Source organism: Lepidothrix coronata, unplaced genomic scaffold (genome assembly GCF_001604755.1).
Source record: "Lepidothrix coronata isolate B3197 unplaced genomic scaffold, Lepidothrix_coronata-1.0 Scaffold188, whole genome shotgun sequence".
In the NCBI taxonomy this organism is placed as follows: domain Eukaryota; kingdom Metazoa; phylum Chordata; class Aves; order Passeriformes; family Pipridae; genus Lepidothrix; species Lepidothrix coronata.
This window is the reverse complement of record NW_016690368.1, coordinates 387,675-409,623: the sequence shown is the minus strand read 5'-3', so window position 1 is coordinate 409,623 and position 21,949 is coordinate 387,675. Positions and strand designations below refer to the sequence as shown.

At 44.2% G+C, this 21,949-nt stretch overlaps 1 protein-coding gene and 1 long non-coding RNA gene across 2 annotated transcripts in view; one reads left to right on the top strand and one right to left on the bottom strand.

The window, feature by feature from the left end:
• Positions 1 to 139: 139 nt before the first annotated feature.
• Positions 140 to 7,102, bottom strand: RER1 (retention in endoplasmic reticulum sorting receptor 1). The gene is made up of 7 exons (XM_017831262.1): positions 6,963 to 7,102; positions 3,995 to 4,080; positions 3,378 to 3,482; positions 2,830 to 2,929; positions 2,259 to 2,337; positions 2,017 to 2,152; positions 140 to 1,234 (listed from the first exon to the last, which is right to left on the bottom strand). The coding sequence occupies exons 2-7, from the start codon at positions 4,073 to 4,075 to the stop codon at positions 1,145 to 1,147; spliced, it is 591 nt and encodes a 196-aa protein (XP_017686751.1). The 5' UTR covers positions 4,076 to 4,080; positions 6,963 to 7,102; the 3' UTR covers positions 140 to 1,144.
• A 395-nt stretch (positions 7,103 to 7,497) lies between these two features.
• The window catches only part of LOC108505352, a 92,032-nt gene continuing 77,580 nt past the window's right edge, over positions 7,498 to 21,949 (top strand). The window contains exons 1-2 of the long non-coding RNA XR_001877462.1: positions 7,498 to 7,637; positions 8,475 to 8,541. This is a non-coding gene — a long non-coding RNA (uncharacterized LOC108505352). The remainder of the gene's footprint in view (positions 7,638 to 8,474; positions 8,542 to 21,949) is intronic.

Below are 21,949 nucleotides of genomic sequence, written 5' to 3'. Positions count from 1 at the left end.
CCATTCAGAATCTTCAAAAAGCTGATCTTTTCCTACCTTCTGCAAGTGAATGGTCCCTGAGGAGTTGGAAAAGGCATTGCATGAAGGTAAGTTGAGGGTAACCATTACTGAAAAGGAGCCATAAATGCTGTTAGATCAATTAAAGGGGAACACTGTCTTTTAATAAATTTTGGAATTAAAAAGTCACTTAATAAAACTGCAGTCGTATCACATGAAAAAGTTTACATGCAGGTCATTTATGTCTTATTTTCCCCCCCTCTTATAAAATGAAAATCTGTGTTAAAACCCCCACCACTGTCTGTTCTGGCCAGTTTGGGTACTTTCTGTGGGGCTGCATGAAGTCAGCTTAAATTATTCATGAAACCATTAAGTACGAAAGAAACTCCAGCTAAGAACAATTAAAATATATATTTTTATAATTCCAGGTCCTCAAAGGAAATTGTGATAAGAGTTTGAACAAAGTTCTGAGTCATCACGAAAGAGCCCAATTTTAGCATCTGCTCGGAGATGGAACAGTGAAACTGGCATTGAAACCCAACACAAACGAGTTGCTTTAGAAGCTAAATGAGTATTTTTTTCCCCTACTGCAAACCCATAATTTAGTAGATTTCTTATTCCTACCTATTGGGTTATAACTCAGTAATACCATGCATTTAGGAAACTGGCTTAAGTTCTGCAGCTATTTAAGTCTACTGAAGGTTTCTATGAGAACAGCACACGGCCCCGAAGCAGAAAACAGCATCACGTGTGCCAGCTTACACTTTCCTCCACAGATGTGCCCAGCACTTCAGGGTGATGGTGAGCAGGAGAACTACGTAAAAACATCCAGCTCTAGGCCATTAACCTCTCCAGTGCAATGGATCTTGAAAGGAATACGTTATCCCAGATCCGTGGGATTATCCAAAGTTTCTCCAACTTCTTCCAAAAAGAGAATGAACTCAATGCAATTTGGTTAGAATGCCAGTTTCCTCAAGAAACTGAGCTGATACTTCAGATAAAAATAGCAAGATCCTCGTAAAATGAAAATTCAACTGCTTTGTCACCACTCTGTTAATCATTTTATGAAGAAAAAAGGCATTGTTACAATGGCTCAAAATCGTTCCTTTAGTGAGCAGTAGAACTGGTCAACAGGGTGTTGCTCCCTCTAGCTGGCAAAGGTCTTCCCCACATCCTCCTTCCCTTTGTATTTCCTCTTGCCATGTGTGAAGGGTATATATCTGTACTTTATCATGTGCTGCAAAGAGAAAACATCAAGTGTTGAGGCAAGAAACTTGGGGAATATTTAGACAAAATGTTTTATAATGCACATCGTCCCCTAGAAAGGCAGTTCTTAGTAAAGGTAATGAGATAGCTAATCCTACACCAGTTTAAATCCAAACAGGTGTATGAGATCAGCCTCACAAATCTCAAATCTGGGTGTACCCAACACCTCATACAGTACAGTGAAGGTCACTGACTGAGGGACCACAGGAAACTGGACAGAGCACAGAGGAACTAATTCTTTACTACCCTTTAATCTTAAATTTCCCACTCAAATCACAGTTTTTATCCAAAATTCTGAATGTCTGGAAAAAAAATAGCTTTTTAAAATGCCAACAAACCATAAGTAACTTGTTTAAATGGTCAGGATGAGTTGTCTCTGTTCTGCTTCCTCTTTCCCTCACCTACTTTCTTGCACCAACTTGTCAGAACTTCCCTTTTCACCCATCAGAGATTGTACCACACCTCTTAATTAAAAATAGCCACAGTTAGGACAGGAAGTGGATGAGAACCTGCATAAAGACCTGATCTTGCATTCTAAAATCAAAACCTTTTGAAAGCGAGAATAAAAGCTGCTCAGTGCTGCAGATGTACAACACAAACAACTCGTGTCCAGGTGCTGGCTGCTGGAGTTGCTGCAGGGCCACAAGTGTGTGCAGCACATTTCCCACCCCAACGGCCAAGGGCATGGCCAGGCTGGAACAAAGCTGCACCTCCTGCCCCCACAAAAGCTGCTCCCTGTTGCTGGGGAGTTACCTTGATTTGCCTCTTCATAGTGATGCAGAAGAGCATGATGAAGTACATCACCAGGATGGGCCAGAACACAGGCACGTTGAAAGCCTCGAAGAACGTACACGCCATGGCGACCAGGATTCCTTTAGTGGCAGAGTGCCTGGAAAACAACAGCCACAATCAGTCCTTCGAGCCCAGCTACCACTCATTAGAGGCAGGTATTTGTATTTTTCAAAGCCAGAGCACGGGCAGACGGATCCACTCACCAGAATTTGAATTCTGGGAGCCTTCTAATGAAAGGCCGAAATTCTTCGTTTTGCCTTGTAGGTAAGGAAGGACCATCATCTGAAAATAACAGGGAAAAAACCAAACCACAAACCCCCTCACAGTAGCTTTCCACACTATGCAGACTTCTGATTTTTTTTTACTTTTTATCTTAAAAAAACCACTAAAAAAAAAAATCACAAAATGAATCCACACCCAATTTCCACTGCTAGACTTAGATCAATCCCAGTTACAGTTTAACTAAGCACTGATTCCCCAAAAGAAAATAAGGAACAGAAATGAGTGCCAGGTCACTATGGGGAGAATTTAAGTCACATAAAGCTCCTTTCAGAACACAGAAAACTAATACAATGTGGAATATGTTCAAGTCCCACGTAAGAGAGGACAAATTTTATGGTAACTCTTGATGTGAAGCTGCACAGATTTTTTTTTCCAAGTCTAAAAAATACAACGTCCTGCTGACATTGCACATCTTTACAGACTTCATCAGCCCAAGGGATCTGGAAGTTTGGCTAAGTTCTCAACTGTGGCAAAATGAACTGTTCATCATACCTGAGTCTTCCATTAGAGAGGGGTCTACCTTTGGCGACAGGAAAGCTATGAAGAGGTTTAGGTGGTAGATTCCCAAGGCATATGTCACAATGTACCAACCCTGCACAGGGAGGGAGGAACAGCCACGGTTAAAGTCTTCCTGAAAGACATTTGCTGATACTTCTTTTTTAACAAGATTAAACAACCTGGGTTCTTTGCTTCCTTGAGAAGGTTTTCTACCTCCTCACCTTAACTGAAAGGTTTCTGGACTAGAATATTAACAACACAAAAATAAAAATATTAACAATTCTGACAATATTAACAATATTAAATAAAAGCATTAACAATTCTCACCTATCAAAACAAGTCTTAGAACACAAGAGGAGTGCAAATCCCTCATGTACACAAGAGCTGCTCTCTCTTCAGGTTATCCAATTTACCTTCTACCATGAGCTAAACGACCCCACACGTGGTTCTGAAGTAACACCACACTTCGAAAATGCTCTTAACAGGAAACACAGGCCAGGAGTGATAAGTCAAAATCCCTTGGCAGTAAGTGCAGTGCTCACCTGCAGTAAATAAACTCTAATCATGTAGATAAAGCTCAGCCCCAGCGTTACAATCCATCGCACGGCGGTGTAGGGGGTGGATTTGTCTAACCAGGACTGGTAGATCTGGGAGGAAACAAAGGGACACGTGAAATACAGGAGGCACAGTGAGCACAGTTCATTACAGGGCAGCATTGGCACAGAGAAGCCTTTGGGAAGACTATTTTGGGAAGGGCAGTAACGTGAAATATCTGTATTCTTCATGAATAAACTGAATCACACGTAACTGTACTTTGAAAAGTTCCGTGTTTTTATGAAACCCCTAATGCTTGGGGCATTGTACAGCAATTTAACATTTCTGTATCTCATGCAAGTTACTTTCCTTAAGATGAATTTGACCTGAAATCTGAAGTCACTCCTTGTTTTTGACAACATATATTTTCACTGTGCAATGTCATACATACACCCCTTAAATATTCCAGTAAGCTACGTGTAATAATATTTATCAGTTTTTAAAGGCTTCAGAAGAAATCTGAAGATTTTAGCATTTTAACAACTCATCCAAAAAGTAATGAGCTTAAGGAGCCACAGTGAGATCTACTCCTAAAGCAGTCAGAAAAATCCTTCCCCAAACCAACCTGTCCAAGTCTTGAGAAAAACCTATAGACCACGGAGGGTTTTCCATGCACAGACTCCCCAATGCTGTCCCCTTCTGACATGGTGGCTGTGGAAACAAAACATGGGACACAGGGAACACTGAGACCCAAAATCTGAGCTCAGAAAGCTTTAAAGCACATTCTCTGAACCAGCATTTACACACAATGTTCTTTTGGCTTGCACTGTTCGAAGTATTCTCAAAGAGAATTTTTATGCAAAAATGAATTAAATTTTTCCTAAAGTAATTGTCCAAGACAGCAAAGAACAGGGTGTTTTACAAAGGCAAGAGAGGATGCAGTCCATTCTGGGAGGGAAATAAAGAAACCCATAGAGAAATGCAGGAAGGAGCCTGGTTGGACATCCCCTTGCTAAGGCAGAGGCTGAGTTACAACACCTAAATGGTGAGACACGACCTGCAGCACCTCCCTCCTGCCCCCTCAGTCTCTAAAGGCAAAGAACAAAACCAAAATAAATATACATATATTTTTTTTAAAGCTGCTTTGGATTTTAAGTGCTCAGTAAGCAGACAGTGAACAAGGAAGTTCAGGACTGCACATCAGTGCTTCCAGACTCTGCCAAAGCACCAGACCCAGAACCTTGCTCACACCAGAAAGAAGGCAACGACTTTCTCTGTCTCTTGAGCATGAAGAGCTGAGCAGCAGCAGGAAAGTTTTCTGCAGGAGCAAAACTCTGCAGTCAAAGGGCCCGAACTCCAGTAAAAACATGAACCAAGGGGGTTATTTTTCAGTCCATGCTTCTGCTACCGATTTAAGAGCTTTATTTTCCTTATCAGTTAGGCTTAACTGGGTTGTACAGCTCCCTTGGAGGTACAGGCCAAATAAACTCGATTCCAAACAGAAACGTTTTGCCACATCACCGAAAGCAATCCCTGACATTACTTCCTGGAATCCTCACTTGTGGGTGGGACTATGTAACCCCGGGATACTGGGAGCACTTTCAGCCCTGCTCAAGAGCCTCAGAGGATAATAAAGCTGTGTGGAACATAAATAAATAAAAAAACCAGTACATCATCTTAGATGCTGCAATACAAGTGACTGCTGCAGAAAATTTGAGACCAAGGACAATCTGGGGAGGCACAAAAACTTAAAGTTGTGTATTTTTCCTGTAAACATCCGAAAACTACATCCTACAGAATCATTAGGAAGTAGAAAAAAAGGAGTCCTGCTACACTTCAAAAGCTAAGGGGTTTCATCAGGAGGCTCCAGGAGCTGACTCCACTTTAATTCAAGCTAGAGCTGAAAAGAAAAAAAAGAATCAAACAGAAACTCATACAATATACAGATTTTTCCACTACAGGCAAAAGGAAGTGATTATTCTCCCCCCTCTCTGCAGGGCAGAAGTTACTCAGCCTTCCCAGCTGAGCATCATTTTGGGCTTTATTCTGGTTTTCTCTTTTTTTAGAAGTCCTGAAGTATCAAGGACTGTAACCAAAAGATATTCAGCCTATTGACCAGAGACCAAAGAAAACTCTCACATTCTCAAAATTAATTGTCCAGATACATCCAAATATAACAAATAAGGGCTACAGGCAGACCTAAGGTGACAGTGTTGTAAATGCCACCCTGTGCAGAGCAAGTGGAAGATCAAGATGTGAGGCTCCTGAAGGCTTTCTGCTGCAGCAGGGACTTTGCTGGGTGAAAAAAAAATACGTTATATGTGATTATGTATGACTGTTTCTCAAATACACAGTTCTTCCAGAGCAGCCCAAGAAACACAACCAGCTGACACTGTTCTACTGCAGAGGGGTTCTTTACAGTTAAGAACACTGGGGTTTTATTGGTTTAAGGGAATAATTAATATAACCAGTTGCAATCCCTCTTTTGTAATCATGGAATGGTTTGGGTGGGAAGGGACCTTAAAGACCATCTCATGCCATTCCACCCCCTGCCATGGGCAGGGACACCTCCCAGTAGCCCAGGTGGCTCCAAGCCCCATCCAGCCTGGCCTTGGACACTTCCAAGGATGGGGCAGCCACAGCTCCTCTGGACAACCTGTGCCAGGGCCTCCCCACCCTCCCAGGGAAGGATTCCTTCCCAATATCCCATCTCTCCCTGCCCTCTGGCAGTTTGAAGCCGTTCCCCCTGTCCTGTCCCTCCAGGCCCTTGTCCAAAGCCTCTCTCCATCTTTCTTACAGATGTAACATAAATTCACTGTTCAGCACAGCCAACAATCAGAAAGTCACACTCACATTAATACAACAAACGAACTGAGGCTGCTGCTAAAACTAAACCATGTTAAAGCAGTTTCTTCTGCTGAAAACACCAGGCAGGTGAAAGCAGGACCTTAATAGATGACCTTTTCACCACAATTGTTATGGTAATGTCGCTACAAACATGATCGCTGAGTGCTCAAAACCAGAACCTGGGGCAGTAAAAACATTCACTTTCTGCGGTGACACACAGACGTCCCGAATTTCCAGAGAGCTCTGATTATGAGACGGGTTTTTCTTGAAGTTAAAATACAAACGGAGGACACCGGCAGCAAACCCACACTCCTGCTCGCACAGCCTTCCTTATCTCGTAGAGGAAACACCTTCGAAGAGCAACACACTCGAGTGATTTACTGTAACAGGGTGAATGGACAACCACGGGGCACGACCACGCCGGTGGCACAGGTTGGGTTTTTCACGCTAAAAAAAGACACTGTTTCATTTTATCCGTTCCGGCAGCAGCCGAGCAGCACCTGCGGCTCTCGGGGACTTCCCCGGCCTGGGCTGGGCTCAGCCCGGTCCAACGAGCGGGGAGCGGCTGGAGCGGGGCCGGCACAGCGGGGACACGGCCCGGGAGGCCCCGGGAGGCCCCGAGCCCGCGCAGCCCCCGCACCCCGGAGGGGCCGCTCGCCCCGGGCTCCGCCCCCCCGCCCAGGGGTGTCCCGGCCCGCAGTGCCCGCCCGCGGCCCCGCTCAGCCCCGGGCGGCCTCAGTACTCACAGACGGCCGAGCCGGTCCTTCCTCCGCTCCCGCCCCTCCACACACCCGATATGGCGGCACCGTCGGGACGCGCTTCCGCTTCCGGGGCTGGGGCGGGACGAGCCCGAGTGCGGCCCCGCGGTTGGCCCCGGGGGCAGCGAGGCGGTCCCGGCGGGGAGGCGGGAGGGCGGTGCGGGCCGTGAGGGCGGGCGGGAGCGGGCGGGGGACAGGCGGGGCGGCACCGGCGGGGACCGAGCGCCGACCGGGTCCGCCCCGCTGCCCTGAGGGGGCGCCCGGCCCCGCCCCCCGCGCCGGCGCAGCCAATGGGGAGCGGCCGCTGAGGGCGGGCGCGGGCACGCGGCCAATGGCGGGACGGCGGCGGGCGGGGGGGCGGGGCTGAGGGCGGGGTGGGGCCGGGCCGAGCCCGAACGGAGCCGATCCCGAACCGAGCCCAGCCGAATTTAGCCGAACTGAGCCGAATGGGGCCGAGCTGAACCGAGCCCAGCCGAGCTCAGCCGAACGGAGCCCGACCCGAGCGGAACCCGAACGGAGCCGAACAGAGCCGAGCCCGACCCGAGCGGGGCCGAGCAGAGCCGCCTCACGAAATGAGGCGAAAAGGTGTTTAAGGGATTTTAAAGTTTTAAGGATTTCAGTGTGTTATTCCATGAACACGTGAACGCTTAGGAATGAAAATCGGTAGGAGAAGATGAGAAATAGTTGTTAGAGACAGAGGTGACACAAAAAGTCCCCACACGCGCTGTGGTGGGTTTGTCCCGTTGCCACAGAAACACTGACAAACAAACGGGGGGGCCCCTCGAATTTATTACAGTTTATCCTCATTTATTTCCCTCTCACTGCTCACGGGCTGGTCTGTGCAGTTCTGTACCTCCGCTGGGCACCACTGGGCGTCTCCCCAGCACCTCTTTTGGGGCGGAATCCGTAAATTCTTCAGGCTCAGTGGCTGCTCTGGCACTGCAGCACTTGGGACTAAAGTTTACACTCAATATGTGCTCAAAAGTGACAACAAAAAGTCCTGACAGTCCTGAATGTTGATCTAACATTTATGTTATGCAAATATAGGTATATATTTATTTATTTATTTAGTACATATATTAATTTTACACTTATATATAACTATATAAATATGTAGATATATCAATATATAGATAAATAAATTATATACTACTATATATGCTAATAAAAATATACAATGTATATATATCCATAGGTATATATAATAAATGCATATTTATCTATTTACAAATATTATATATTTACACATATATGTATATATATATATATATTATTATACATGACTGAAAAGACACCCCCTCGATGCAAGTGATCCCTCAGCACATACTGCTTTCAAATTATATGGCATAACATGAAACAATAAAAACATATAAATATTTTTTTATTTCCAGGCAAAATAACAGGTTAAAGTTCCCTTTTAACCTCGTTAGATTTATTTATTTATTTATTTATTTATTTATTTACTTACTTACTTACTTATTATTTAACCTGTTCCCATAGATTTATGGAAGAGCTGACCAGCTTTCTGGGGAGGATCTAAGACAAACCTGTGAGCTGCACCTTGCAGGTGAGTGATTCAGCCATGGGATTCTGCAATTTTAACCTCTCCCCTGCTTTGATGAGCTGTCGTCAATGAAAACCTGATGGAAACGATGTGACCAGTCAATCTGTGGGTTTGTTTGCACAGGATTTGATAAGCACCAGTTCACACCAGCCCATTCCCACCCGTTGGGGTAATGGATCAGTGCACACTGCAGTCCACCAAAAATCAGGGCACGCTTCCAGCAAAACATGAGCCCACATAGTGTGGAATAAACTGGAAATATGTGAGAGCTAATTAGAGTCAGGGAATCCTGGAATGGTGTGGATTGGAAGGGACCTTAAAGCTCGTCATTAGAGGAATTATGTCTGGGCAGCGCAGGGGACGCAAACCTGGTCATAGCAGAAATGGTAAACCTTGGTTTGCAGCCCAGAAAAGGGCAAATTTTTAAGTGAAGGATCTGAGAATTCTGTCAGCTTCGTCCACGTAAGGCTTTGCACGTGAGATTTTGAAATCTGTTTCGCTGGTCAGAATGTCATGTTATTGCTGGTCAGTCAGTGTACCCAGACTTCTTACAAATAGCTCTATGCTTGAAAACTGCGTAAAACTGTAGGAATTTCGGAAAAATCTGGGTTGGTTGTCTTGTTTTGGGGTTTTTTTTTACCTTTACTGAAACAGTACCTTGGCCATCCTGAAGTAATCTGCTGGAACAAAGAGAACGCGGGCAAATCTTTCGAGCCCCAGGGTATCCCAGCATTACTGCTGTGGGGTACAGAGCAGACTGAACCATGGCATTAATGCTGAATTCGTCCTCAGTTTTAGCTGCAGCAGTGTCAGGGCTGGATTTTTAGATCAGTCTGGCAAGTGGCAATTTTTAGTGAGTGGATGCTGTCAGTTAATAGCACGTTGTAGTCTGGGAGCCTTCAGAGGTTCAGGTCGATGAAATGTCCAGTAAACAAGCAATAATTACAGCTGTCAACAGAGGAGTCCCAATAATAACAAACAGCTCTGATTTATCTCCTGCTTAACCATAAAGCTGATTTCATATTGGGCAAAAATGTTATGAAGAGGTGCAAGATACACACTGCAGCAGAATAGTAGGGGACATGAAACAACACAAAGTACCTGAAAGCTGCTTTTAAAAATAAATAAATGAACAAACCCTAGTGACCTGTGGTGGCCTGTCTGGTTTTCCTGCATTTGTATGTGCACACATTTGGGAATGAAAGGGAACAATGACACGTGAATGAAGTTTGCAGAGGCTAATGAAGCAAAACACTAATTTCTGCCATGAAAGGGTTTCCTCTCTGTGATGTCTCCTCACCTCCCAGGAAGCAGATGCCGTGTTCCCCCCTGTCCCTGGCTGTGTTCTGGCTGTGTTTGCTGCTCCCCCTCCCCAGAGGGAGCCCTGCTGTGGGATGCACCTGTTAACAGGTTCAGTTCTGGTGCAAATCATTTAAACTTCTGGAATTTCGGTTACTCTGAATTGTGCTGGATGCGAGTGGAAAATATGAAATCTGAAGATCCAATAAGTCTTGATCATGATTATACTTGCAATACAATGATGTATATTTTTATGTTATAAAAATATAAATAATGCTGTTGCTGATATAAGGGCCTTGAATGAGTCTCCCCACTAGTAAGTGTTGAGCTCTATTTTAATTGCTTGTGGAGGGCACCATTAAATTCTGTTTAGTAAGAGACTACCCTGAGTACAGCTGCATGTGAATTTCTGTAGTTAATTTACTACTGTTTGGTTGTTTTCTTAGAAGTAGTTGTTTCAGATGAATAAATCTGTAACATCTCAGGTTTTTCAAACACAAAGTGATTCATGCCAACCTGTTTTCATAGGCTGCTGCAGAAATGAATTAATATGATAATGTGACTCTGTGAAATTACTACTGTTCACGTACTAAATGTTCTTATTTATTACCCATAACATTTAATTGTAGTTTAAATAAATTCCATATAAACACATTTACTGCGGAGTTTAGAAACAATCCACAATTACACTGTGCAGTTACAGGAACAAATTCCCTATCACTGATTCCTAGGAGAGGAGGATTTCTGGGGTTGATACTGAGCTGCTGATAAACAGCTTTGCCTTCATCAGTTCCTGTTTGTCATGAACTCTTCATAGAATCCTAAATGGTTTGGGTGGGAAGGGACCTTAAAGCTCATCCAGTCCCAGTCCCTGCCGTGGGCAGGGACACCTTCCATTGTCCCAGGTTTCTCCAAGCCCCTTCCAACCTGGCTTTGGACACTCCCAGGGATGGGACATCCCTTTCTGTTTTGTCTCTCTCAGTAACTTGCAGTGGCTCTGTGTCTGTGGCATCCTGTGTCTGGGAATCACAGAAAACACAGGACCTTGCTAAAACACGAGGATTTTGGTGTGTTTAAGGCAGAATTTCCGGTTCTCGTTGAAAATCAAAACCCAAGACAAACAAAACTCCCCTCAGCATAACTCAGCCCATCACTGGGAGCCTGGGGGCTTTCCCCTTTGCCCTGTTCCTGCTCCCTCTGGGCACCGGTGGCTCTTTTCCTGGAGGCCCCGGTGTCGCTGCGGGTGTTCACGCCTTTGTCTCTCTGCAGAAATGTGTGATGGGGAGATAGTGCTTGTGTGGACGTCAGCATTTCCAACCCTTGCATGTGTTGCATTGCTAAGCAACTTTTAGCAACACTTCTCCCGCGTCCTTATGCCATCTGGAAAAGAGGATTAGACAAGGAAACGTGCCAGGGAGAGACAAAGGCACATGTAAGAAAGAGGTGGCTTAATTACTTGGGAGGATGAGTGACATTAATAGCAGGCAATCAGCAGAAGTGATTGAAAGCAGGCACAGTGCTTCCCAGGTAGTGAGAAGGAACCTCTGGGAAAGGTGGCATCTTTCATACCCCCTGGCCTTTCCCCTCCCTGCAGGGAGCTGAACCCCAGTGCTGATGCCCAGTGAAGGCCCCTGTGATTTCATGGATAGTTTAGACGGAGCTCAAGTGACAGTGAGTCTCTTCTAGACCCTCTTCCAGTTGTTTTGTACACCCTGGATAACTGGCTGCCTGCTGCTTGAAGGTCCCTTCCACTGAGGCAGAGGAGGTTGTGGAATACCAGTGGAGTGTGGAGCTTGTGCACATTAGTTCCCAACAGCCCTGCTCCCCTGGGATAACTGCTGGGGATGGTTTGAGGGGATGGAAGGGATAGACCAGAGCACGTGGTGTCAGAAGGGTATTCCGTCTTTGGTGTCATCTTCCAGCACACCTGTAAGTGCTAAAGGTGCAAACAGAACTTTGACTAAATCCATCTGGAGCTTCAGCTGGGTTCACACACATTAGAGAATTATAGGAGCACTTTTTTGGTGCCTCTGCTGTTACCACACAAAAAGCCAAATATCCAACTTAGTAGAAGAATGACCACTTCAGATTTGAAATATTCCCCTTCTCTGGTTCCTTATGCACTCTACCATTGGAAGAATGTTGCCTGACAGCTGAGCAGGATTTAGCACCACATAAAACCAGCGAGGTTTGTTACTGAGTTGTTTTACTTCCCGTACCTGGACTTTTGACTGCACTTTGCCCACTGTCTGATTATTTCTGTGCCAGTTGTGACTCTGAACTCTCCCAGTGATATGGAACAACCCACACTAAGGTTCAGTGCCAGCTCTGTGCTGCAGGGTGGTTTTTACACATACTTTGGAACAGAGCTGTGGACCACAATGTGCAATCCTACACTTGCTCCTCCCCGCTGGAATGAAACCTGTGCTCCTGCCGTGCCCTCTGCTGCCTGACCCTGCTGCAGTCCATGGCAGTGGAATGGGGGCTGTCAACTAATCACCTGAAGGTCGTGTTGGGTGGCAAAGGGGACCCTGGAGACACTGCACCTTCCTCGTGACATCACACTGGGTTGCAGTTACGTGGGCAAGGTTAATGTTGCTGGAGACTTTAATTGGCTCATTCCTAAGATTCCCTGGTATTTGGCTCTGCTGCCTTAGGAGTCTTTAAACTTTTCTGCAAAGGGAATACCTTGGGTGAAATGCAGACTGGATTTAAATAACCAAGGCTTTTTTGAATTGAATTTGGTACACTATTTCACTCTTCACAACCTTTAAAAGCAAAATAATGTGTGATTCTGTATGTGACAAAGCAGTTATTCATTCTTGCCATGTAATTTAATGCGATGTTCTATATGAACTGAAGGGCTTCACATAATAGTATCCCACAGTAACAAACCTTGGGCAAGAAATGTTTGATTCTCCTCCCTTTCCCCTTTCGAGGAGTGCCACATAATCCTTGGTTGTTGTGTGGTCTCCTATTCAACTTTTCACAAAAATGTTGGAAGGGTATTTATAAAAAGCCTTGAGGACCACCCACTATGCTATTGAAATTTGGCTGAAATAATCCCTTCTTTATAATTTAGCTGTGGTGTTGTCGAAATTTCAGTTCCATGTGGGTTTCTGTTTAAAGGGGCAGTGGGGAAATGACGTCCTGGATGGACAGGGAGCGGTGGCCAATTGTTGTGGTGACACCTGTGATGGGCTGGGGCTCAAAGGCTGGCTCAGACCTTCATTGTGCCCTCCAGTTATTAACAGGACTTGGACATAATGCCTTGGTTGTCCCTCTTGTGATGAATATGATCTGACTGTAGTGTTCAGCATCCTCTGAGTTCTCAGCTCTCCCAGAACAGCTCCCTCTCTGGAGCAGGAGGGACAGAGACCTTTCCTGGAGTCAGGGAGCTGCTCGTTCAAAGGAAATGCAGAGCTGCAGTGAGGTGTCCAGTCTTCTTGTAATGGATTTTTATTCCTGTGATGAGAGAGTGGAGTTTTTTGGGTTTAATAATGTGGATTTTTAATTTTAAACTGAAAGCATTTTGGAATTAAGAAGTTGGAAGGACAGGAAAAGAACAGGCTGTGTGTGTGCACGGCCTGTGTGTGTATGAGAGAGTCATCCCAGCCAGTGTAAATTCTGTCACTGCACACAGTAAAGAATTGCTCAGCAGGTTCTAGTTTGGTAAGCACAGAGCAGGAATGAATCCCATCCCACTGCAGAGCCATGGACTCCCCAGCTGCAGGGAGAGCTTGTCTAATCCAATTGACTCCTGTGTGAGGGGACTGTTGGCACAGCACACGCGGTTCCAACCGGAGCACAGCTGCTCAAGAGGGGCTCACAAGTACATTTTTGGATTGCCTCACTCAGATATGAATGCATCACCTCAAAGGAAATGATCCAAAAAACTTGAAATCCAGCATGTGTGCATGTACTCTTGGTGTCAGGCAGCAAAACATATGGAATGGAACTCAGAAGGACAGATCTGTGCAGCAGCACAGCCCATCTAAAGAATATTTGCACTTCAGAATCTCTACTGTGGGATGTTAACACTCCCAAAATTAAATATTTAATAACAAAAATCAGAGGAATATAATGCACCTGATTGATTTATTTCTACCTTTAATACTAGACATGCTTGTGATTCTAGGTCACATTTTCTGAACCCAGAATAAAAATGTTTGGTTTCAGAAGCATTTCCTGTAAAGGAATAACTTTTTGTAGGTTTCAGAAGTCTCACAGTAAAGTGCTTCTTTAATCCAGCCAAAGTTGATAGTAATCAAAATTCATAGCAATGTTCAAACCCTCTGGAATGTGGGGATGGTCTGTTCCATGATTAGTTAGCAGATGTTAACTTTAACAGGCCCTTTTTTCTGGCACTGTGAGCTGAACAATAAGGAATTGAATAGGTCTTGAAGAAATCGCTACACAATCATGGGAGTATTCTCTTCAGATTACTATAAGGATATATTTGAAGAGAGGAAATTTGTTCCTCTCCTGTTCATTGGGTACTTAGAAGACTTAATTTTCCCTTTTCTCGGCAGTGCAATCATTTACATTCTGCGCTAAGAAAGCATGATATTCCTGTTTATTGCAAAAACTTAATTGTTTTTTAAATCTTTTTAAAATGCCTTTTTGAGGTTATTCACAGGACTTCAGTTTAAACATCTAGATAAGCATTGCAGGCAGAATGATAGCTTGGCTTTGGGGAAGGAAGTGCCTTCATTAAAGGGAGTGAATTTATCTTCTTCCCATCCCTCTGGGAAGACAGGTTTGCTTTGCCACTGCCCCGGAGTGAGGACTGGGGGAAAGGAGTGCAAGAAACAATCCCATGGAGGGCCCCACAGCAGGGCAGGGGATGTTCCCGGGGGGAACTGCTGCCCATGGAAAGCCCAGGGGGGAGCAGCTTCTCCCATCAGGAGCTGTGGGTTGGGGAGGAGCTTTGCTGGAGAGGGGAACACCTGAGGAGGGAGCAGCACCAGGGAGGGGATGTCCTGGACCCACCACAGCCCCATCCCTCAGCCCCCAACCCCTCAACGGGGAGGGACAGGAGCTGGGAGTGCAGAGATGAGGTTTTATACTCAGAAACTTTACCTGAGTCTGTGATGTTGTGCCACAGTAACAGTGAGAGGTAATTCAGAGATAGTTGGGACATACTCACTATTTGTTGCTCTGTTGGTGATCAGCTGTGAATAAACATGGTGTGGAAATCAGGGCTGGCATCAGAAACCACCAAATCCCATCCAGGTCTGCAACCAACCTTGAGTTCCTTGGAAGAACCAGAAGAAAGCTCTGCTTTTGACTGCTGTGCTCGAGCAGTGGGGCAGAGACAATTCATTCTATTTGCCTTGAGTAACGTGTGTGTAGAATAACCCAAAGCCAGGCCTCACAAATTACAGCAAATGTGCAAGTGTTACTCCCTAAAAATAGTGGCAAATACCTTTTTGAGATGCTGGGGAGTTTTTGTGATTGTCAAATATAATTTTATAATACAATATTCAGCCTTTAAAGAGTGCAAGCTGTTCACTGCCCTCCCTTGCCCCATCTGGTGGCTCCTGACTATTCAAGGAGGGTACAGCAAGTTCTGTCTACAAAAATTAGGACCATAAAAATCATCCTTCTAAATACTGATTTGTAATCCTAAATTAATAATTGGTTTCTGAAGTATTGAAGTCTCTGGAAGCTGCTGACTGTGTTAGTACTTCTAAGAAGCCAAGAACCTTTAAATCTCATTGAAACTTGTCTCAAAAATCTCACCCAGCATTTGGTTTCTCTCTATATTTTTACAGCAACATTGTTCTTTTTTTCCTTGTCAAGGATAATAGCTGATGTCAGAATTGTAAATACTCCACAATAATTATTTGAAGTGCAGAACCAGATGAAATAGACCCTACAGTGAAATATTTCTTTGAAGCTGTGAAACTTGATTCTTTGTTTATTAGGAAAGTCACTGCTTTAACTTTGTACAGCATTTCAAAAGACTTGGAAAACACAAGGAGTAATTTAAATGAATTCTAAACCCCCATTTGTCAACTCCATCTCCAGTCTGACACAATCTAATTGACTTAAGTTGTTGGAGAGGTAGTTTTCAATGATGCTTCGTGTATGTTTTCTGCTGGATTCCCAGCTGTAAATTCAATATACTGAGCACCTAATGGGGTCATGGTGATTTCTTCCTTATATTTGGACTTAACTAAGATTTCAAACCTATCAGCACAAACAAACAAAATTGTCAGAGCTCCTTTCTCTCCCTGGCTCTGGGTGTATAATCTGTCTTTTGACATGTGTTGCATCTGGAAGCCGGGAACCGAAATCTCCTGTTTCTGTCATTAGCAATTCTGGATTTGCAGTGGCTGATTTGCCATTCCCGGAGGGAGACAGAGCCAGGATCTGGATCTGACACCCAATGTAGAGCAGGAGATGCTTGGAGCAGCCAGCATGGGGAGTAAAGATAATGGATTAGTTGGCTGCTCAGCTTTTTAGTTAACTGAGAAAGGAAAAAAATCTTTGCACAGCAGTAAAATAACTCAGGAATATAAGAAACAACCTTTGTATTACAAACAGGCAGCTTCTTAGTGATTTTTTTTTTTTTTTAGCAAAGTGCTTAGTTTCTCATAAAAAATACAAACAAAATTATTTTAGGACATTTATTCTATTTTATAAGAGAAATTTTTCCCTCCTGGGGTTTCTTTTCAGTTATTTTCATCAAGCAAAGCATAGTGGTGTGCAGTAAGATCAAAAGAGTTTAAGTTAATAATTTCTACAGTCTTAATTCTTTTACCAATAATGAAATAAGGACTAAAATTTGAATCTGGAGCCCAGATTTTATACCCTTCACTGATGTTCAGAAACGCTGCTGGTACTTCACAAATTTCCAGGAACAACTTTGACATGTGAGACTGGTCCCAGAAATACAGCAGCTCCAGGATCTCAAACTGTGGGAGTGCTGGTTTCAGGGAAAATTGGGAATATTCAGGCACATAGGCTTTTATGTCCACACAAAGCCATTTTCCCATTTTACAAAGGATTCAAGCCAATGGTGGGGGCAGAAATGTTTCTTTTTTTCCTGATTTAATGTTCTGTCTGATTTGTCATTGGTGGTGGTTGAGCAGCTGCTTTGACCTGGGAAGTCCTTTGGTGCTGGAGTGACAAGTTCCAGCACTGCCACTCTGAGCAGGGAGAAGCTGAGTGTCAAACCCCCATTTTCCCTCCAGAAACACCTGATTTGCCTTGTTCTGTGAAGATTCTAAAGGTGGTGGGTTTGGCTTCTGTTCACTCCCATTGTGAGATTGGGAACACGGGAATTCCCAGAGTCTCTGTGTCCATAACACACGTTCTCTTGATGCTCTGACTGCAGCAAGAGCTTTAAGAAAAAAACCCAGAATACTCCTGGCCATGTAATAAAATGAGAAGAGCTGGTGACTTGGATGTGAAGTTCCAAATTTGATGCTCCTGAGGAAGCTTTTGGTGGCCAGGGCTGCAGAGGTGACTGTCCCACCTGTGTGACTGTGGGAAATCAGGGAAAAACGAGGCGTTGCTTCTTCCAATCCCAGTGCAAATCCTGTCTGTGACTCATGAATTTAATCAATTAGAAGCAAAATATCTTGTGACTCTCTGGATGGGGCACCATATGTTGCAACAGAAAAAGAGCACTTCAGGAGGAGGCATTTTGGTGTTTTTGGAAAGATGACATTGCAGAGAAAATGTAGAAACTGTGGTTTGCTTTAAATATTAGGACTTTTTTGTTAAGGCATTAATTATTCTCCAAGACCTTTTAGAAAAGGTATTAAGGACTGCCTAAAGTAGGATTAGATGGGCTCAGAGCAGCAGTTTCCCCTCGGTTGCTTCAGTTTGCCCCTCTGATGGAAGCAGTGCGTGCCTGGTGGGGAACGTTCTCCTCCATATTCCTGATGTTATTACGAGATATCCCAGTGCAATAAAGAAAACAATTCCTGGGCACTGATAGCAGTGACATAATGTTGCTGCTGGTCCAGATCTCTGTAATGCCTCTGGTTTCCATTTGCTCTGTGTCATCACATTTCTGCTGCATCAGCTGAAATATTTTTCATATTTCTGGACTGAGGAACGTTATTGTCCAACAGGTCTTAAATTGACGGGAATTTACAGGACTCAGGAACAAGCTTTCAATTGAAACCAGGGCTGGGAGCGCACGGAGCTGGGGGATGAGGCCAACTCAAACATCTCCCTGGGTCCCTGTGCAGAAGGCTGGAGCTGTAAAAAGTTCGGGTTTTGGCTCCTCTTGTTTTTAGGTCCAAGTGCTTGGCCTTAAGTGTTCCACCATCTAATTCCAAATGATCACTATTTGATGCTTTTTCATCCTTCACCCGCTGACTCCACCAAGTTTCACTAAAAATTCATCTCATTGAGGTCCTTCTGCAAGGGTTCATTCCCAGGGAATGGATTCCCTCCTCTCACAGTTGTGAGGATCCCAACATCAGTTATATGCTGTAATATCCGTGTTTATAACTGATAACACTGGACCTGAGTGGGGAACCAAACCCACTCAGGGGATGCAGCAGCTGCTCCTTTTAGTTGGTCATTGAAGCAGAAGGACCAACAGCTCAGACAGACCCACCTTAAAATCACTGGCTGAGCAGGACACAAGGCACACCAGGCTGCATTTCCCAGAGTGGAGCTCATGGAACTGCAGGCAGTTTGTTTGACAAAAAAGGGAACAAAAAAGGGCTGCTCTTCACATCATCGTGTCGTAGCTCTGAGCTAACAAAAAGTTGACTGGACCCGTAAATTTAATCACATAATCAGTGTTTTAATGGATTAAAACCGTGTGCCTGGGCGAAAATGTCCTGTTTTGTCCCCGCTATTCCTTCATCCAAGAAGCCCTTTTTAGACTATTTGACAAAAGTGGATGTGTAATTGAATTCAGGAACAGCATCAGATGACACACAGGCTGTCATATGTTAGTCAAAAAAAAAGAAAAATAGTTACCATAACAACTGACTCACCACTTGTGTTTCCAAGAGGGAGAACATCTTAAAGGAGAATGCCACAGGTCAGTCCCGTGCGTGTTTGTGCTGCCAGGGAATGGGCAGGAACATTGTTTTCATGGTGCCAGGAATGATGGGGGGGGTGTTCTTACTCAACTAAGGATTTGGTATCAGAAATAAGATTGTGCTTCTTAACTGGAAGCAACAGCAAATAAGTATGTTTAAAAACAAAATGAAAAGTCCCGAGTACTGGATTTTCCAAACATATTGGGGACCACTCTTTTTTTTCTGTTAGAATTGCTGCTTTTACTTTTCTTTGGTTCGTTGTTGAGGACCTGAACCTGCTCATGGCTGAAGTGTAGGAGTTTTACCTTTGACATCTGCGTTTGCCTGATCAAGCCTTAACATGATTTATTTTGTATTTTGTGTCAGCCCCTCTGAGCCAACTTCAAAGCCACTTCCCCAGACGTGTTTCCTGCGTCTCCACTGAAGCCCTTGGTGCTAAAACTCTTGACATCATCACTAGAAGTAGCCTGAGGATCATCAGAGTCTTCTTTGAAGACTTGGTAGTAATTTCCACTACAGATAAATATTCTGCTGAAAAAAAGGTTTTGCCTCTGCCCCCTCTGTCCTGCGGGCAGTGATAAATAAAGAATTGCTGCAAAATCAGATTACTTTTAATCTGACATTTCATACGTTCTGCTGGGTGAGGGCAAAGGGAATCACAGAGTCGTTGAGGTTGGAAAAGACCTCAATGAGTGATTAACCCTCTGTCTGTGCAGAGAGTTTATTCTCTCTTCTACCTGTGACTGAAGGGTCAGTGCCCCAGATGTGTGTATGAATGTGGATAAATGTGCTGGGGCTGTTTAGTGTAAAACACCCGAGTTACTCCAGCTGGGATCCCACCCCTCAGACCCCTGGTACACACTGGGAGCCCCACAGAGCTGTGGGTAAAAAGCAGCAATTCTGACCAGCCCCTGGCAGCCCTGGGTTGCAATAGTGGCCACATAATTTGTGACATTATTAGAGTTCAGCAGAGTCCAGGAACTCCTGGCTGATTTTGACCTCTCTAAATATGTCCCTCTCTGAATCATGCAATAAAACAATTGGAGAGTTTGAGTCTGCCCATATAACAGGACCACTGTGAGCCCTGATAGGTGTGGGGTTCCTTTTGGTGCTGAGCTTAAGAAAATTTTAAAGAAAAAGAAGTATAGAATGCTTTCTTTTGGGTCTTTGGGTTGTTTTGTTTCAGACTTTCAGACTGGCTGTTTAGCATTTTGCTCAAAGAAAAGCCCAGCTCACACACATGGAAGATTGCCAGGGACTCTAATCCCTATTTTGGTTAAATTACAGTACCCAGATTTCGGTAACAAAGCGCATTGATTTTATATTCAAAAAGATTTTTATATTTAGTCTGTTAACCTTTTGTAATTCCCACCCACAGCTCTGCACTGGGGAACATTTTGATGCTAATTGTTGTCAGTGGGGAATCTGCCCCGGCCCCTTGGGAATGTCAGTGCAGTGAATGCAGTGCAGGTGCTGGAGTTGCAGCTCTGGAATTGTCTCTGGGCAGCAGGGATGGCTCAGACAATTCCCTTCAAACTGCACTGGAGAACACTTAAAAACATAAATCTGGTAACCAAAGATAACCTGACATTATATCTGCAATAAAGAAAAGAGGTGGGAGAATTCTTCCCCTCATTTCCAAGGGGGTTTTCCAGACTCACAGTTTAAATCACTCCTCGCTGGGCAGATTCTGATTCAAGAGTTACTGTGCAGTTTTGAGAAGTCCCTTTGGCTTTGGGTGTTTGTGGGAATTCTTGTCTGGTAGTCCCTGGAAGTTGTTTGGTGGAACATCCCAACCCAGTGGATATGACGTGGGAACGGAGGGAAAAGGAGGGTTTGTGCTCCGAGCCCAGATCCTGTGGGTGACACTGGACACGTTGTTTCCTTCAGCCCTGCTGGCCTCAGGATGAGACAACAGCACTGCTTGTCCTTCCAACAACTCCAGCCAGACTGTCCTGGGATCTCAGTGGGCACATGGGTGTGTTTGCAATCCATAGGAAAACTCAACATCCTTCACTTTGCTGGAATCTTCATTACACTCTTTGTAAGATCTGCGTGGGGCAGAGTTAATGATTATGCAACAGCAGTTTGTTTGGAATACACAATATGCTAAAGTGCTGCCTGGGAAAATATTTTAAATACAGAGCAGTCATTACATTTATTAAATGATTATAATTTTAGTGGGTTTGATGAACCCTCCACCTGAGTGAAGTCTTTGTTTCCACAGAATGCTTTAATATGGATGAGAGTCATTCTCACAGGAAAAATCTTTGGTGAACTGAAGTTACTATACAGAGGAAAAAGGGAAATTTAGGGTCAAAAATAGAAGATTGTTATAATCTTCACTGTAAGATAATTTTTTTTTAATCAAAACCATTTGAATTCAATTTTAATTTCCAAGGATTGTATTAACACTCCCCCTGGCCCAACTTGAGGCCGTTTCCTCTCATCCTGTCCCCTGTGGCCTGCAAGAAGGGCCTGACACCCACCTCCCCTTTTCCCTTTGCCAAAGCTATAAATGAAATAGAGTCACATTTGGGGGTTGTTTGCATGCACACTCTTGCACTTTTTGCATGTCCTGATGTGTTTATTTGTGCTCTCAGAAGTTTGGCCTCTGCAGCAATGCTAATGGGATCATAAATTAAAGCATGTTTGCTTCTATACCACTGTTCTGCTGAGTGCATTATTGGGATGTATCACACTTGATAATTTTCTTTGGCATCAGTCCAGTAGTGAAATAGTCCTCAGCAACTTGAGTTAATAGTACTTTATTTAACAAAAGTTAAATATATTTTGTTTTCTGCTGAATAGATCATCTTTTATCTTCTTTCCCCCCCCCTTAATGAACAAATCTCTTTGGTGAATTGACTCCAGCATTAAAGACTAATGCAGTGTGTCTGGTCACCTTTAAATGAAATGTCTATCCCCCCTTAGGACCAATAACCCTGTATTTTTAAAAAACTTCAGTTAAACGAGGATGATCTTGCAGCGTTTCCCCTGCTACAGCCAGAGAATAACTCTCTGTGGGATGTGAACAAACATTTCCCTGCCTCTGTGGGGTCACAGCCCCCCAGCCTTTCTGAGGGCTCTTC

Bases quoted from the DNA above. Each gene is read 5' to 3' on its own strand.
- RER1 (XM_017831262.1), bottom strand. From the start codon at position 4,075: ATGTCAGAAGGGGACAGCATTGGGGAGTCTGTGCATGGAAAACCCTCC. The intron at 3,483-3,994 runs GTTGGTTTGGGG...GTTTCCTCCCAG, and splicing joins TTTTCTCAAGACTTGGACAG to ATCTACCAGTCCTGGTTAGA. The intron at 2,338-2,829 runs GTATGATGAACA...TGTTATTTTCAG, and splicing joins CTCTCTAATGGAAGACTCAG to ATGATGGTCCTTCCTTACCT.